Source organism: Strongylocentrotus purpuratus, unplaced genomic scaffold (assembly GCF_000002235.5).
Source record: "Strongylocentrotus purpuratus isolate Spur 01 unplaced genomic scaffold, Spur_5.0 spur5_scaffold_21, whole genome shotgun sequence".
NCBI lineage: Eukaryota > Metazoa > Echinodermata > Echinoidea > Camarodonta > Strongylocentrotidae > Strongylocentrotus > Strongylocentrotus purpuratus.
Window position 1 is genome coordinate 32,977,128 of NW_022145607.1, and position 15,991 is coordinate 32,993,118.

At 36.7% G+C, this 15,991-nt stretch overlaps 1 protein-coding gene across 1 annotated transcript; it reads left to right on the top strand.

The window, feature by feature from the left end:
* Window positions 1-30: 30 nt before the first annotated feature.
* On the top strand, window positions 31-5,742 carry LOC587001 (TIP41-like protein). Its single transcript, XM_030994548.1, has 6 exons — window positions 31-181; window positions 1,631-1,810; window positions 2,635-2,734; window positions 3,541-3,672; window positions 3,976-4,071; window positions 4,670-5,742. The coding sequence occupies exons 1-6, from the start codon at window positions 57-59 to the stop codon at window positions 4,835-4,837; spliced, it is 801 nt and encodes a 266-aa protein (XP_030850408.1). The 5' UTR covers window positions 31-56; the 3' UTR covers window positions 4,838-5,742.
* Window positions 5,743-15,991: the final 10,249 nt, after the last annotated feature.

Here is a 15,991-nt window from a genome sequence, read left to right on the forward strand (position 1 = left end):
AAGCCATCACTCAGCGGATCGAGAGGGCGGCAGAGCTACTCATTGAAAAAAACAAAATGGCACAGCAGCAGACAGAAAATGTGGCTTGTAAAAGTGGAAAGAAAACAGAAACATTCAGCTTTGGACCATGGGCAATAACCAGTACGAAAGCACACATCTCTAAGACAGACGTGGTATCCAAGTGAGTAGTCTTAGATTAATATATATTTTGGTGAATTGATAAACATGAATGACCAATGTCGGGACTGAAGCAGTGAAGCCTGCGACTGAAGTGAAGGACTCGTTCAACATGCATGTCATTGCATTGAATGTACACACAACTTTAATCCAATGACAACACACAGGCAGTTAATGGCGATACATAACATAGCCTTAGTTGAGGGCTAGCCTAGGTGATAATATTAAATGTGACATTCACATCACCTAGTCTAGCCTTTCACCCGTTTTTCTGCATTAAGAAATTAAGAGTGAAACGAAACCTGAATTCTGAAAATAAAATGTAATTGTATCGTATTCGTAACTGCACCATACGATTATGAACGTGAACCTTGCCACTGTTAAGTGTTATTAGTCGGGGGGCTGGTCCGAGAATGAGGATCGTCCGCCTAAACGAGGATATCCTTGTAAACGCAGACAAACTGCGTCCTAAAAAATAAGGATGGTCCACTTTTTTCATCGGCGCTCGCGCTGTGTGGGTTTCGGACTCCCGAATAGCGCGCTGGCAATGCAAAAAAAGGATTACGCATAATAAAATGATCTCAGTTCACCGTAAAAAGTCAATGTAAAATAGATCTACATCAAGAAAATCGTAGCGGATCCGTTTTTTGCATCAACAACACACAAATTGGAAATAGTCTATGAAACGTCTGCGAAAATGCAGAGGATCCTTATTTTTGCGGACGCGTCTGTGTGCGTTTATTAGTGCTGTAGTCGAACGTTTAACCGTCCGGTATCCGACCGCCCATGATGGATTCCGTTTTCAATTGGACGGTTTCGTTTTCCCAATTTTTTTTTTTTTTTTTTTTTTTTTTTAAAGTTTCGATTTATGCCCCTCCACATGGCACTATGCCTGGCAATGTCTCCCAGCTCAGTAATCTGTGTGTTGACTCACCACTCCGAGACTAGAACAACACTCCAATTTGTCTGTCATCTTGGTTTTGAAAGTAATCTTTGTAATAGATCTCAATATGTAGTTTATAATAATAATTTTTCCAACTTTTACACACGGCGTACCACAAGGATCTATCCTAGATCCTCTACTGTTTTTAATTTACATTAATGATCAGTCAACAACAACAACAAAAACAAAAAATGATGCTGAATTCATGATAATAGCATATATCATGTAAATATACCAATGAGTTTTGTGTCCCTGGGTGCATACACCTGTGCGCCCATTTTTACACTAATCGCTATTGTTTTAAAGTACCGTAAGTATCACGGTAGCAATACGAAAAACAGGCATTTTCTTGTAAACTGCATGTATTTACGTTTGTGGCAGAACCAACATGGCTGAGATGACTTTCGCCACCCCATTCAATTTATCTGCATGCAAATTTTGGTGATCTGAAATTAATCTGGTATTGTCTGACTAGCACTTGACTCCTTCGTCCCTCCGTTACTTTTGCAGGCATGAAGAAGAGTTAGGGCTCCCTCAGCTGCCAGAGATGACGTTTGGGGACAACGTCCTTCGCATCCAGCACTCCTGCGGGTTCGGGCTAGATTTCAACACCATAGATGCTCTCAGAACGGTAGACAACAAGCATGATACGATGAAAGTAGCGGCTGCTGATACATGGAGAGAGGCAAGGTAAAATATTCACCTGGGCTGCATCTCACAAAACCGTCATAAGTACAAGTTCAGCGACATCCCATTAAAATGCGTGTATTAAGTTTAACACGCGTTTCAATGGGATGTCACTGAACTTGTACTTATGACGGTTTTGTGAGACGCAGCCCAAATGTTCCTGAGGCCAAGTCAGGCAAACAAAATAATATGAGTGGGGGGGGGGGGATTTTATCTCTCTCTCAAAATGTTGTCAATTGATATGTCGCGAACGATTGGGGATAGCTTTGTCTCATTGAAAATTAATTACATAGGTTATCAAGTCATATAATGGAATGAATGGCCCTTTCCTTATGAGAGGCAAAGATTGTCGACTGAAGTTTCTGGCAAAGGATTGCAGTGATAGCCAACATGTACTTATAATTCCTAGACAGAAAATTATAATTAATTTAGTTTTTCTCGTTGTTTTATTCTGAGATAGATCTTTCTTATTTTGGGTGGGGTTAGCAAGAATTTTTACCACTCTAAATTTGATTTAGGCTACTAAACTGTAAAGAAAGGTAACATTAATGATGGCTATATTTAAATTTTAAAGTAGCTCCAGAGATTTAGATTTTACTTTTCTCAAAAGCCCATTCTATACTGTATGTGTGAGGTTGTGATTCCCTTAACGTGAATTTGCTACAGATGTAACAATTTACTGCAAATTGTCTCTGAACAATTTAACTTTTTGGATAAGCATGTATGAGCTAAACATGCAAGGGAGTCTTCTGTGCTCAATGAATGCATAAATTCTTTTCAAACCCTTTCCTAATTCAACATCTCATCGATTGATTATCCTTTCTCAGGAGCGATTGTGAGTTTATCTCGAAGGTAATTAAGCCATTCGATTGGACATACACAACCAGCTACAAGGGTACCATCGTAGACTCAAATGGAAGTCATAAGGTGAGCTAAGAAAAAGTATTGACCGGTCAATGTTTCTGCTATGTAGTACAGACTTGTCTACTTGAATTTAGGAATAGTTTCCAGTGTTTCAAAATGATGCCTGTAGTGTTGACAAGATGTAGGCCTGGAATGTAGAGGGTTCTGTTAGTGTCGTTGATCTCGAATATTCGAATCGGAAATGAAATATTAAAATTTGAAATAATATGCATGTTAGTTGGATAGTGGAGCATGATCACAAATCCCAAGTCAGGGCTCAGAATTTCTTCGGGCAACAAAGTCCTACCTCTGTTTGTTACCAGTTTCACAACTGATAAATCCAAGTTATTTTGTGGTCTGTGTGCAGTTTTGTGCAGTGCATTGCTTAACCTGTTGCCTACCGGAACCGGGCGGTCCCTGTCTTAAACCTATGGAAATTAGATAATGCAGTAGTCCGTGAGTTAGCAACCAAAATTTGACTTGGTGTCCATATTGTCCAAGTGGTAACCCATTAAAAGGTTAACCCATTTGCTTTGGGAACTGGATGGCCCCTGTCTTAAACCTATGGGAATGAAAGAATTCAGTCCTAAATGGGTTATACCATGCGTTACGATGCATACATTTTATTTCTAAGAGATTTTGAATAAATGAATTTGTATTTGAGTAAGCTAAAACCCTGCAAAAGTATGATGGAAAGCTGTATGTATTGCACATATTAATGACTTTTGAAAGCGATGGGGGGGGGGGGGGGGGAATCTAGTAGACATATGAATCATTCTTACACTTTTCAAGTATATTTTATAATTCTTCTTCACTTTACTATTGCATAGATCACAGAGACGGATGAACGGATAGATATTGAAAAGCTGAAAGTTCGAGAAAAGATCTTTTTCTTTGAGGACATGCCCCTCTTCGAAGATGAATTGGCAGACAACGGTTGTGCTATACTCACTGTGAAAATGGTAAGGGAGATAGATGACTTGGCTCTCACAGCTAAATGCAGTCCTGATAAGCCTGTCTGAAATTCAAGATAACCAAGATTTCTGAGATAAATAGTCTCCATTGACACCTTTTCTCTGGCAAAATACCTGACTTTAGGAGAAGTTTAGCATGACCTAAAACATCCCTAATGAATGGGATTAACAGAATTAACCATACGCTATCGTTAATACCCCCGAATGCGCGGATGTGCGCCTCTTGGATGTAATTTAAGCAACTAACAGAACTTACTTACATGTATTGTTTTGATTTCTATTTTATTTCAGAGAGTAATGCAAACCAGTTTCTTTCTCCTGATGAGGTTCTTCTTAAGAGTCGATGGAGTTCTCGTCCGCATCAACGATACAAGGTGCTACCATGAGGTATGCTTTGCTGTAGTTGTGTGATAGTCATTTGAAGGGTATTGAATTAAATTGAAATAATTGATTTTCAAAAAAAATTGTTTTAAAAGATGTGCTAGACTGGAAAGAAAAAAGTCAGCAAGTGGCAGGGCATCATCCGTATGGGTTCCCGAACAATCAGAAAAATCGCATAATGCCCCTCCCCCCCCCCCCTCGACCTCATTAGGGTTAATATCGTCTCTCAAATTTAATTGTTTTAGTTGAAATGGACTACCTAATCTGTTTTCTAATTGTAAATTATCATATTGAACTAACCTTGTTTCTTTGTCTCTATCTCTTTTGTATATATATATATATATATATATATATTTATATATATATATATATATATATATCTCTCTCTCCCTCCCTCTCCCCCTCTGTTTATATTGTTGGTATTGTTTCTTGAACCTCTTTCTTTTGTTCTGTTCCAAGGAGTTTGTTGTAACAATGCTCCAATCATATTTTTGTTGTCATATCTTGTGTTGTTTCCATATTGTTTCTAGATCTGTTCTTATTTGAAAACCTCTCCATGTGTTCATCTCCAGTTACCTCTCCTTCTCCTCTCATTCTTTTGCAGGCTGGTACGAATTACATCCTGCGCGAATACAGCAGCAAGGAGAAATCAATTTCGGCACTCGGACTCGAACCTCACGAACTGCAGGACCCTATAAAACTCAACGAAATGTTGGACACTGTCACACAGACGTATGAAAAGCTCGAGTTCCAAGCCAGTGCGGAAACTTGATGGTAGACCCTCGTTCACCTCTACCATGAACTTGGACACCTTCGCATGGGATGCGACACGTTCTTTCACTGAAATCCTTGTGTTCATTGATATAAAGTGGTGTATGCGGAGGGTCCAGCTAAAAGAAATGCTTGAACTACGAAAGAGCAGACGGATCTTAAGACTTGGGGTGATTCTCCTCTGAACATCAAGCTCAAGGATTTTGATAAGTCAAGTGATTACCAGTGCATCCGTGCAGTCAGAAGCCATAGTCAGTATTGTCCTTGATTGACTATTACAAGACAGAGAAGTTGGAGATTGTTTTTTGTTGGAATAGGCCTTTTTTCGCTATGTAATAACAATTTGTTAAGTGCCTCGTTACAAATTATTTCATTCACCTGTGACGAATAATTGTATTTCAATAGTCTGAATGCAGTATTGCATACATTCTGTGTTGTTAGGTAGGGCAAGCCCTAATGTTTGTCCTACCTAGCAACAATCAATGCATGCAATGTAACAGGGGAATGAAATAATTTTTAATGAGGTACTTAACAAAGATTTATGCATTGAATTTGATTACATTCAGAAGTGGCCTATCGTCTTTGATTTAATATCACGTGACCAAGAGGTTGGACAGGGTATTTTGGAATTGCGATTGAATGAAATAGAACCATTTAGATTTGCACAAGAGCTTTCACTATGGAATCAAGGGGAGGAGCGTCTTTGTCAAGAACATGGTATAGACCTGGGGGGTGTTTCACAAAACTTGTCATCAGTGACAAATGACAGTTGTTGTTATAAGCTACTGAAATCCTTGCTTCTGATTGGTTATCAACAGATTTGTCACTGATATTAGTCATTTGTCATTGCAAAAAGGCCTTGTGAAACGGGTCCCAGCTTGTAGGTAGCACGTGGTACAAATGACTCAAATGTTTTAATACAGAGTTTTGGGAAATTTTGAAAATTGGCTGGATAGTGATTCTTTACAATTTTGATATGTTTGGACGCCCCTGAGGATGTATTATAAGCACTAGAACATTTAGCCACATTCTGCTTTCGAGAAAAATTGAATATAAAAATTTACTGGTGCTCCCGGTAAATATTGATAAATTTCAAATAGCGCCTACAATAGTAGCTGTGACCATGAAATCTCAGAATATTATATACTTGTGATATATAATTTTCAAACGGGATTAGCCAGTCGGTCGATTTTAGTCAAGAAACATTGTTTCCTAGCTTAATTAATATCTTGACCTTAAGAGGGAGCTATACAAAATAAAAAGTTTATTATTTACAATTTCATGATTTTAAACTCGATTTCAACCGCGACAACGGTCACTGAATATAATTACTGGTCAAGTCATAAAGGTACTTCATGCATACCTTTGGTTCTCCCGCTTGAAAAGATTGCTTCCACCTGTGTATTGTAGAATGAACCATTGGTGCGTAAGCGACCAAAGGATTACGTAAGTTTTTTACAATTTAGTCCAAATCACCTTTATCTACGAATTGGCTTAATGGTCAAATCATTTTCATTTCTGTTGCATCTGTTATGCCATGAGCCAAACACATATTTTTGCTCCATCTATCATTTGTACTAAAAGAGAACTCATCTGTAACGTCAATACAATTTTGGAATAAGATCTGTATCCAAAATGCTGAAACAGGATGAATTCACGGTCCTAGGACATCTCTAATGACATCACAAACATGCATCATCACAATAGGCCATTTTTTGTTATGTAACCAAATTTATGCATACTGGTATTGAAGGCATTCTGTAGCACCTCTATACAAATTATATCATTCGCCTGTTATAAATAGTCAGAATTCAAATTGCATACATTAGTTGTTGCCAGGTAGGACAAACATTATGATTTGCCCGACCTAACAACATGTAATATATGCAATTTACATTCAGACCATTGAATTACAATTATTTGACACATGAATGAAAGTCACCAAAGTATCAAGTTGGTTACATTTCGAAAATATTCTTTTTAGTTTGAAGCTCCAAATTATATTTGAAATATGAAGTCAATCATTTTCATGGGACATTACTAAGATATCCTTAGGACTAATAAGGACAGCAAAATATATATAAGGAGAATGATTAAAGATAAAGACCAGTTATGGTCATGCGATTGCATTGTGAAAAAAACGTTGTGGAATCGACCAGAAAAGGTTGTTCATCTAGCATAGATGTACTGTAAGGTTCTTGAATCATCAAAATGATAAGAAATTTGGCCCAGTCTTCATAAAGTTACAAGCACTGTACACAAAAAGATGTATATGGGACTACGCACACGTGCGTGACATGTGCGTTTTTATCTCTCACATCCCAAAAGATAAACTAATTTACCAAATATATCAATTAGTGGGCGGTTTCCCGGCAAAATTGTTATTGTCATGTATTATTCAAAACATATCCTTTCACATGATTGGTAATAAGAGCTTCCATTTCATTTTTTTAAATTGGGGCGTTTCCAATACTGGTCTTTACCTTTAAGTTAGTTTTCTCCATTGTATATTTGCAACTTATCCTTCTCTTCAAGTATAAACAAGTAAACAATCAAAATGGCGGTGTAAACTAAAATTCCATTTTTGTTTAAATCTTCAACAAAAGGTCTCTGATATTTTACATGCAATTGAAACTTGCATATTGCTGATATTATTTCAATTCTGTGATGAAGACATAGTCACTCTGTTTCAATAATGACGATGAAGATTCAAATTGTATAAGTAGATTCCAGAAATGAACTGACTCAAGGAAATGTATGTACTGTATTCTGTCACTTTTTTATGCAATGTGATGTAATTAAAAATGTTCAGATATGTCAGAATTATGAGTGGAAATAAAATTCTATTCTGTAAAGAAATTTCTCCTTTGAATTTGTTTTGTGGGATTTTTTTTCTATCTCTATCCTATTGCCAGCTCATGAATTGTTAGTGTTCAATTTTAGTTTTAGTTAATGGATTTACGTTGTTTTTTTTCCTTTTAGAATGAACTACTAGTTTATTCTTGTAATTTCACTGACCAAGGGAAATATTCAATATTCAATATTCATATTTATTTCGTTTCCAACAGAAAGGTACATGTAAACAAAGATATTACATTTGATTTCATACATAATTCATTTTTTCAAGAAACTATACAAATAAACTTTGCACATAATAAAATTATTACAAGTATTTCTTAATTTCTGAGGAAATGGGGGGGGGGGGGGGATCCACTAAAAAGCAGTGCTTGTAGGTTGTGGATCCCCCTAAGGTTCAAAACTTGCTTATATAAGAATTATGCTGAATTGCTGTTTGGTCTACATGCAACCAGTTCGTCTACTACCAAATTAGTCTATACCAATATGGACTACACCCTGTCTGTCTACTATCTATATGGTCTAATAATCATTTCGTCTACTTGTCATTTGGTCTAATTACCATTAAAGGGAAAGGCCAGTTATGGTCATGCGATTGCATTGTGAAAGAAACGTTGTGGAATTGATCAGAAAAGGTTGATCATCTAGCAGCTAGCATCTGCAAGGTTCTGGAATCATCAAAATGATAAGAAATTTGGCCCATTCTTCGTAAAGTTACAAGCACTATACACAGAAAGATGTATATGGGACTACTCTATATCTCTCACAGACCATGAGAGAAACAAATTTACCAAATATATGAATTAGTAGGCAGTTTCCCGGCAAAATTTTTATTAGTATGTATTAGTGTATTAGTCAAAACATATTCTTTCACATGATTGGTAATGAGAGCTTCCATTTCATTTTTTGAAATTGGGGCGTTTCCAATACTGGTCTTTACCTTTAAGGCTAATGGCCATTTGGTCTAATTTCCATACCGTCTAATCTCCAATGCGTCTACTAAGCATTTGGTTTATTGGCTTCATGCTGCATAGAACACATTAGAACTGGTCCTTATATCCTGACAGTTAATTGTACCAGTTTGTCTAATGCCCATTTCGTCTACCATACAAAAGGTCTAATAATCATTTGGTTATTATTCATGATTAAATAATTATTAGACCATATGGATAGTAGACGAAATGGGCAGTAGACAAACTAGGAACTCGACTAATTGGAAATCAGACTAAATGAGCAATAGACCAAAGGGGAAGTAAACTTATTTGAGATTAGACCAAATGGAAATTGAACCAAAAGACTTTTAGCCTAAATGGCCATTATACCATGTGGGTAGTAGACGGGTCGGGTCGGGTGTAGACCATATGGGAATAGACTAATGGGGTAGTAGACGAACTGGTAGACCAAACGGCAATAAACAGGAATTATCACTAAAAACTGAAGTTGACTTGGAGCTGCAAGGTACAGAGGAGATACATTTAATATGCAAACTAAGACGTATGTAGAAGATTTGTATACACTGTCGCCCGTAAAGTTGGAATAAATTTTTCATACCTGTTTTTAGGAAATTAATGTGACGATGTGGTTTATTTTTTGAAAGATAAATCTTGGGGCACCACAAATATTAGAAATCCTTCATATTTATGGATATTTTAGCCGTCTCTGAACCGATCGTGATCAAGCAAAGATGATTTTGCCATTTAAATTGTATGTCCTTTCAAATTTGACACTCAGTTTTCATTAGCTCACCAAAAAAAATATTTCGTGTTAGCGCCCTCTGCAACAAAACTCAAATATCCCTTTAATGCTTTCCGAGCCAGGTGTAGATTCACAGATTTCAATTCCAATAGTCTCCTTGTGAGCATTATAATTATTTGTTTCTTTACTTTGAAGACATTTTCGGTGGGGACTGTACGATGATGAAAGCGATGTTTAAAATATCATAATGTGCATTTCAACAAGAAAAATGGTCGATGCTATAAATATTTATCTCTTAGTACTTTTCGAGCCAAGTGTAGATTTACAAATTTTGATGCCATTAGTCTCCTTGTGAGAATTATAATTATTGTTTCTTTACTTTGAAGACAATTTCGGTAGGGACAATAAATATGATGATCAAAGTGATGTTTGAAATATTATAACGTGTATTTCATCAAGAAAAGTGGTCGATGCAATAAATATCTAATCCTTAATGCTTTCCCATAATTTCGATCCACTCCATATGTTTCTAAGGTAACGTGTACTTTCCCCAAACAAACAAGATGCAACCCGACCCCTCCCAAAATTATTGGCGCTGATAGGTATTCCAATAAAGCTGTCTCATAATTTTTCATCCAATTTAAGCATGTTATTAACGTAACATATATTTTCAAAAACAAAATTGTGTACGTCCCGCTCCTCAACTTAAAGCTAATACAAGGTTTTGGTATGGGGTCATGAATTTGATTCAAATTAACATATTGGAAGCATATGCGATCCTACAATATTCAGTGATCGTTGTCGCGGTTGAAATTGAGTCTAAAGTTACTTTTTTTTAAGAGCTGAATTGGTATGATCGTATTAACTAAGGTTCACACATTTTGAGGTCTAAAATGTAGGTCCTAAAAGAGCACTCACTAGAAAAGTCATAAATAAGAATAAGAGCAAACACCATGCACTTTGAAGGCATTTGCGGTCCAAAACAAGAACTCAACTCAATCTCTTTAAGGAATAGATATAGCATCGACCATTTTTCTTGTTTAAATGCACGTTACGATATTTTAAACATCACTTTGATCATCATAATTATTGTCCCCACCGAAATTGTCTTCAAAGTAAAGAAACAAATAATTATAACGCTTACGAGGAGACTTATGGAATTAAAATTTGTAATTTTACACTTAGCGGGAAAACCATTAAGGGATAAATATTTATAGCATCGACAATTTTTCTCGTTGAAATGCACGTTACGATATTTTAAACATCACTTTGATCATTGTATCGTCTCCACCGAAATTGTCTTCAATATGTTTCTAAGGTAACGTGTGTTTACTCCAAACAAAAAACTTATTTTCACGATCATCATAACAAGTTCATCGGCGCTAATACCTATCTAACAGAGCTACCCCCAAAATTCGATCCAACATGTTTATGTTTTTAAAATAACGAGCGCTTTCTAAAAAAAAATATTAAAAAAAATAAACAAACAAATATTGTCGGCGTTAAGATCTATCCTATATTTATGTTCACCACACAACATCGTTGCTAAGGTAATTACGGGTGCCTTTTCAAGCAAAAACTAAAACCAACCAATCATCACGATTAGTTCATCCCTTGCAGAGCTATCCCATAATTTCCATCCACCAATCAAACGTAACCATATTTTGATCGACCAGTTGGCAGTATTTCCTTTTTAATCTATCTGTTCGTATCTGTCCCGTTCTCGTACGAGCTTACCGCACTGCAAAGTAGGAAAACGTACCATTTACCATTTACAATTCGTCGAAGGCAGATATCAAGTCATAAGTCTCCTGCGGTTTCAATTGATCTCCGTTGATCGTTAGCTATAGTCTACAGTTTGAATCTTGTGTTAATATTTCCCGCCTTTTGGTATTGAAGCAACTAAATTTGATTATTTTATCCGAGAAAGACGTTTGGTTATCATCGTGCTGTCTGATCATTTTTTGAAGCTCTTGAAGATTGATCTGTAAAATGGTAAATATTTTATGTTTTTGTTTCAATCATAGTGAAATGGCCCTCATGAGTCTGAAGTTAGTGATTGTCAATTTACATGTTGTCCTTTTCAATAAAAGCATATACATGATACATGAAATTGAAAACACTGAATATATTTGACTTATATTTTCATTCAATTGCCCTGCTTGAATTTTTTTATTTTCAAAATAAACTACCGCAAAATATTTCGAGAATGTTCACTTTAAATAATAGTGTTCATAATTATGATACTCGTGGGCGAGACTCTTTTAATTTTTGGTCAGTTAAGACAAATATATATTTTAAATCTGTAAGAAACAATTTTCCTGTTATTTGGAACTCTATTCCACCTGAAATATCCTCATGCAAGTCTCTAACATAATTTAAACGAAATTTGAAGCAGCATCTTATATCAGAATATCACTGATTCTTGTACCAATATTCATATTATACAGCATTACCTATAACTGTTTTCAAACTTATGATTTTGTAATGATCATTTCCATTTGTATTACCTGACGTGAACGATGTCTCTGTCATGTTTTGTCATGTATGTCCTTTTTCATAGTTTTGTTTATATAATTTTTATGTAAATCTCTTAACTACTGTTCGGGGAACTATGCCTCCCCAAGGCCATTTGGCGTTATTTTTAGTACCCGATTTTCATTCTCTTATATATTGCAAATGCTTATCATTGTATATATCTTTGTATTGTTTTTATTGAAAATGGAATTGAATAAAACAACTTTATGCTTTCTTAGCAGTCAGGTAAAATAACCACCATCACAATTGAATTGAATTGAGATAATAATAAATAATAGAATGTAATCAATTTAAATTTAAACAGAAGAAGAGAAGAAATTAAAAAAGAACAATTCTTTTTTGTAATTTTCTTCGAAGTATAGGTTTTCCCGGCTAATTTCGCGACTCTAGTCAGGACTGAAGGAAATGTATAATTGTGTGTAATCGGTATAACAACGACAAAAAACGTTTGAGAAACGCCTTTTAATAATATTGTTCATATTAATTGTAATAGCGTAAAAAGGAGCGGACCGAGACGTGACTCTTGAGGAACTCCATATGGAACATGGAAAATGTTCTATATTACATCGTCTAGTACTATTTTTCGTGGTTTGTTAGATGATTCAATCCATATCCAAACCAATTACAGTTTATGTTACGTTAGTGGTTTGTGCTACATGTATAATCATCATCAACATCACCATCATCATAATTGTAATTATCACCATTTTCAATAATACCGTTAGCATCATTAGCCATAATTTATCATTAATTTTTCTGTTGTTGTTATTATGTTCTTGTTCTTGCTCTTGTTCTTATTCTATTTGTTTATGCAGTGCAAATATTTTTTCTACATACAGGCTAAAGACCCAAAAATCGGTGTATTGTGGATGTTGCTGTTTGGTATCGTAGCCTGTTTGTCCTTAGGTAAGAATAAGTTGGCTTCATATATTTATGCGTAAATATTTTCATGATTTTACGAATGCTGCTGAAAAAAGTTGGCCTTCAAAATTACCATAATGAAGTGAAATAGGAGTGAGGTATAAAACCTAAGTGAAATCTCAAATAGATATAGTTCGCTGTTTGGACAATTCTCCCTAATGAGTGTTTCAAACTATTTTAAGGGAAATTTCATTCCTAAGGAATACTGGAGAGGAAGAAGGGAAGGAAGCGAGAGCGACAAGAACGAAGTTGAATAGAAGGGATGACGAAGAGAAGTAGGAGGACGGCAAAGAAGGGATGAGAAGTATGAGGAGGAAGAGGAGGAATGGGAGAAAGAGGAAGGAGAAGGGGGAAGGATGAGAAAGGGAAGGGGAGGAGGAGGAAACGGGAAGGAGGAGGAGGAGAGGTAAGGAGGTTGAGAAGGAGGAGGAGGGATACACGGATAAATAGGGGAAGGAAGAGGAAATGGGGATTATGAGAGAAGGAGAATGACGAAAAGGATTAGGGGGACGGGGAGGAAGAGGAGGAGAATAGGAAGAGGTACAGGAGGAGGAAGGGAAGCGAGAGAAGGTGAATGAGGAGAAGGAGGAGGAGGAATAGGGGATGAAAGGGAATGATTGATTAAAGGATTTTATTGAATATTATCCATTCTCGCAGTTCAAAGACTGAATTTCAATGGTTACAACAGTTTACAATGTATATACATGATAAAAGCAATTATACAATAATTATTAAAACAGTCTAGGCAATCAACATTGAAATAAAAATAAAAGTGATCAAATGGCAATAAAAATGGCAACTATCATTGCCATCGTGATAAAGAGGAAGGAGAAGAGGTAGAGAATAAAGACGGTAGGGAAGGAGGAGGAGGGGAGGACGTAGTCAGTGGCGGATCCAAGGGGGGGGGGCTCCCCCCTTGAGAAAAAATCATGTAAAATCACGTGATTTTTACCTTTTGGGGGGGGGGGTACAAATTGAAATTTTTTTGAGGATCAAAAAAAAAAAAAATGTGCTCACTATCCCCCCCCCCCCCCCCCCCCCCCCCCCCCCCCCCCCCCCCCCCCCCCCACTGAGCGAATTTTTGGCCGGCGCGTTTTTTCAAATTTTCGGGAGCAAAAAAAAAAAAAAAAAAAAAAATTGTGCTCTGTACCCCAGATAAAACATATTTATATGATATCATGAATATCCACTCCCACTAAAGTTTTAACTGCTATTACTACTACAAATTCAAGTCTATGTTTACTGTTACTACAACTACCACTACTGCTCATGGGCGTATCCAGGATTTTTATTAAGGGGAGGTGTTTATTGCCCAACCCGTGAGAAAATAATAAGCGGTGAAACAGCCAGCCGGTGAAAAGGCGATTGGGGGGGGGGGGGGGGTAAGGAGCCCAACTGGAGCCCAATTCCCGAGAGTATGGTTTTCATGGCCTGCTAAAAAGGCATTATCATTAGTCTTGCTTATATTTCATACGTTAATTTATCCAAATTTCGAAAATATACTTTTGCACACTAAGCAGAACAGAATGTAACTTTAATTTTTTTTATCAGTATTGAGTTTTATCCCGTTTATTACTTATTTTGCAGATTGTGGCAAAAGTCTCTGTAAAAACGGCTGGTGTGAGGAGACTTTGGAAGGCGTGCGCCTGTAATCCAGCTAAAAAGTGGAAGTTACAAACTGATTCAGCCGAGGACGCAGGTTCGAAACTGAGTCACGTCTTTCGGATGGTGACGTTTAAAGGTCGGTCCCAGACGTAAATAATCATATCTGATTGATACACGTCTGTAAAAACCCAATACACACACACACACTGTCACTGCTCAAGTGGGTTTCAAGGAATACACTGCGATAAATTATGTAGGTGTAATATCATAGGCGTATCGAGGGGGGTGGGTGGCAAATTAATGAACAAAGAGCATGAAGAAACTTTGGAAACAATGCAAAGACGTCATGCAATTGATCCTCATCTTAATAGGTCTCGCCACTACGACTCTCCTCTTCTCTCTCTTTCTCCCCCTCTCTCTCTCTCTCTCTCTCTCTCTCTCCCTCTCTCTCTCTCTCCTTCCCTCCCCTCCCCTCTCTTTTGTTCATATTATGAACAATGGTAAGCAGAGTTTATCTACACATTGAGTATCAAAGCTGTAAATTTGTTCAAATATCTTTGCATTTTTGAAAATTGTTGTCATCATCGTCATTATCATTTTTCCTTTGAATATATCAGTTTTACCCAAATAATCGATTTGTCTACTTTCTTAGAATCGAGTAATTAACATATTGTTTTCATCTCTTCATCAGCATTCCAATATGAACACGATGGGTCGTTCTACCATTTCAGCACTCGCCAGATGAATCACTCTTCTGCATTTTCAGCTTGTTCTCAATGCGGATCCCATCTGGTCTTCATCCAGTCGGAAGAGGAATGGGACTTCATCGTTGGGAACTTAGGGTATGCCATTGAGGAACACTGGATCGGCCTGACCGGATCACTGGATAACTCCTCGAACTGGGATCCGCTTCGAGAGGATGGATTCTGTTATTTAATGCGGAAACCTGTTTCGGAGGGGCAATTTTGTCGTGGTTATCGGTATGGGATTTGCTGGAATCAATATAGGTTCATATGCGAGAAAGAAGTGGGGAAATAAATATTGGATGTTTTTTTTCTTTCAATTTTTCATACTACCTGGTTGCTCCACTGATTGCATCTGAACACCTAGATGGGGCAAGGGAATACCACACCCCCCCCCCCCACGGGTCATTTTTTGTAAAGGTCTATCGGAGCTTTAGGAATGTCCGATTTTGTGTTTGTTTTTGTCGTTCCATGCACTAATTTTCACATGAACAGCACTGAAAAGATTGTTACAGAGACGTTAATTTATGATGTTTATTAATGACGGAGCACTTTAGATCTTCACATTCAGGGCAATTTAAAAATAATCATATTAGAGATTAGAATTAGTGGCGGTTTGTTCTTTTGCATTTGATAGAATCTCATTTTTATTGCCTAGAGACTCTGTTCAAACTCCATTCAGTGTATACTAATAGTTTGTGCTACATGAAATGATGAAAAGTCAAAGATATATTTTTACAGCATAAAAGTGCAGTTTGTGTAGTAAAGTATTTATAGGGTCTATGATGTATACCTTA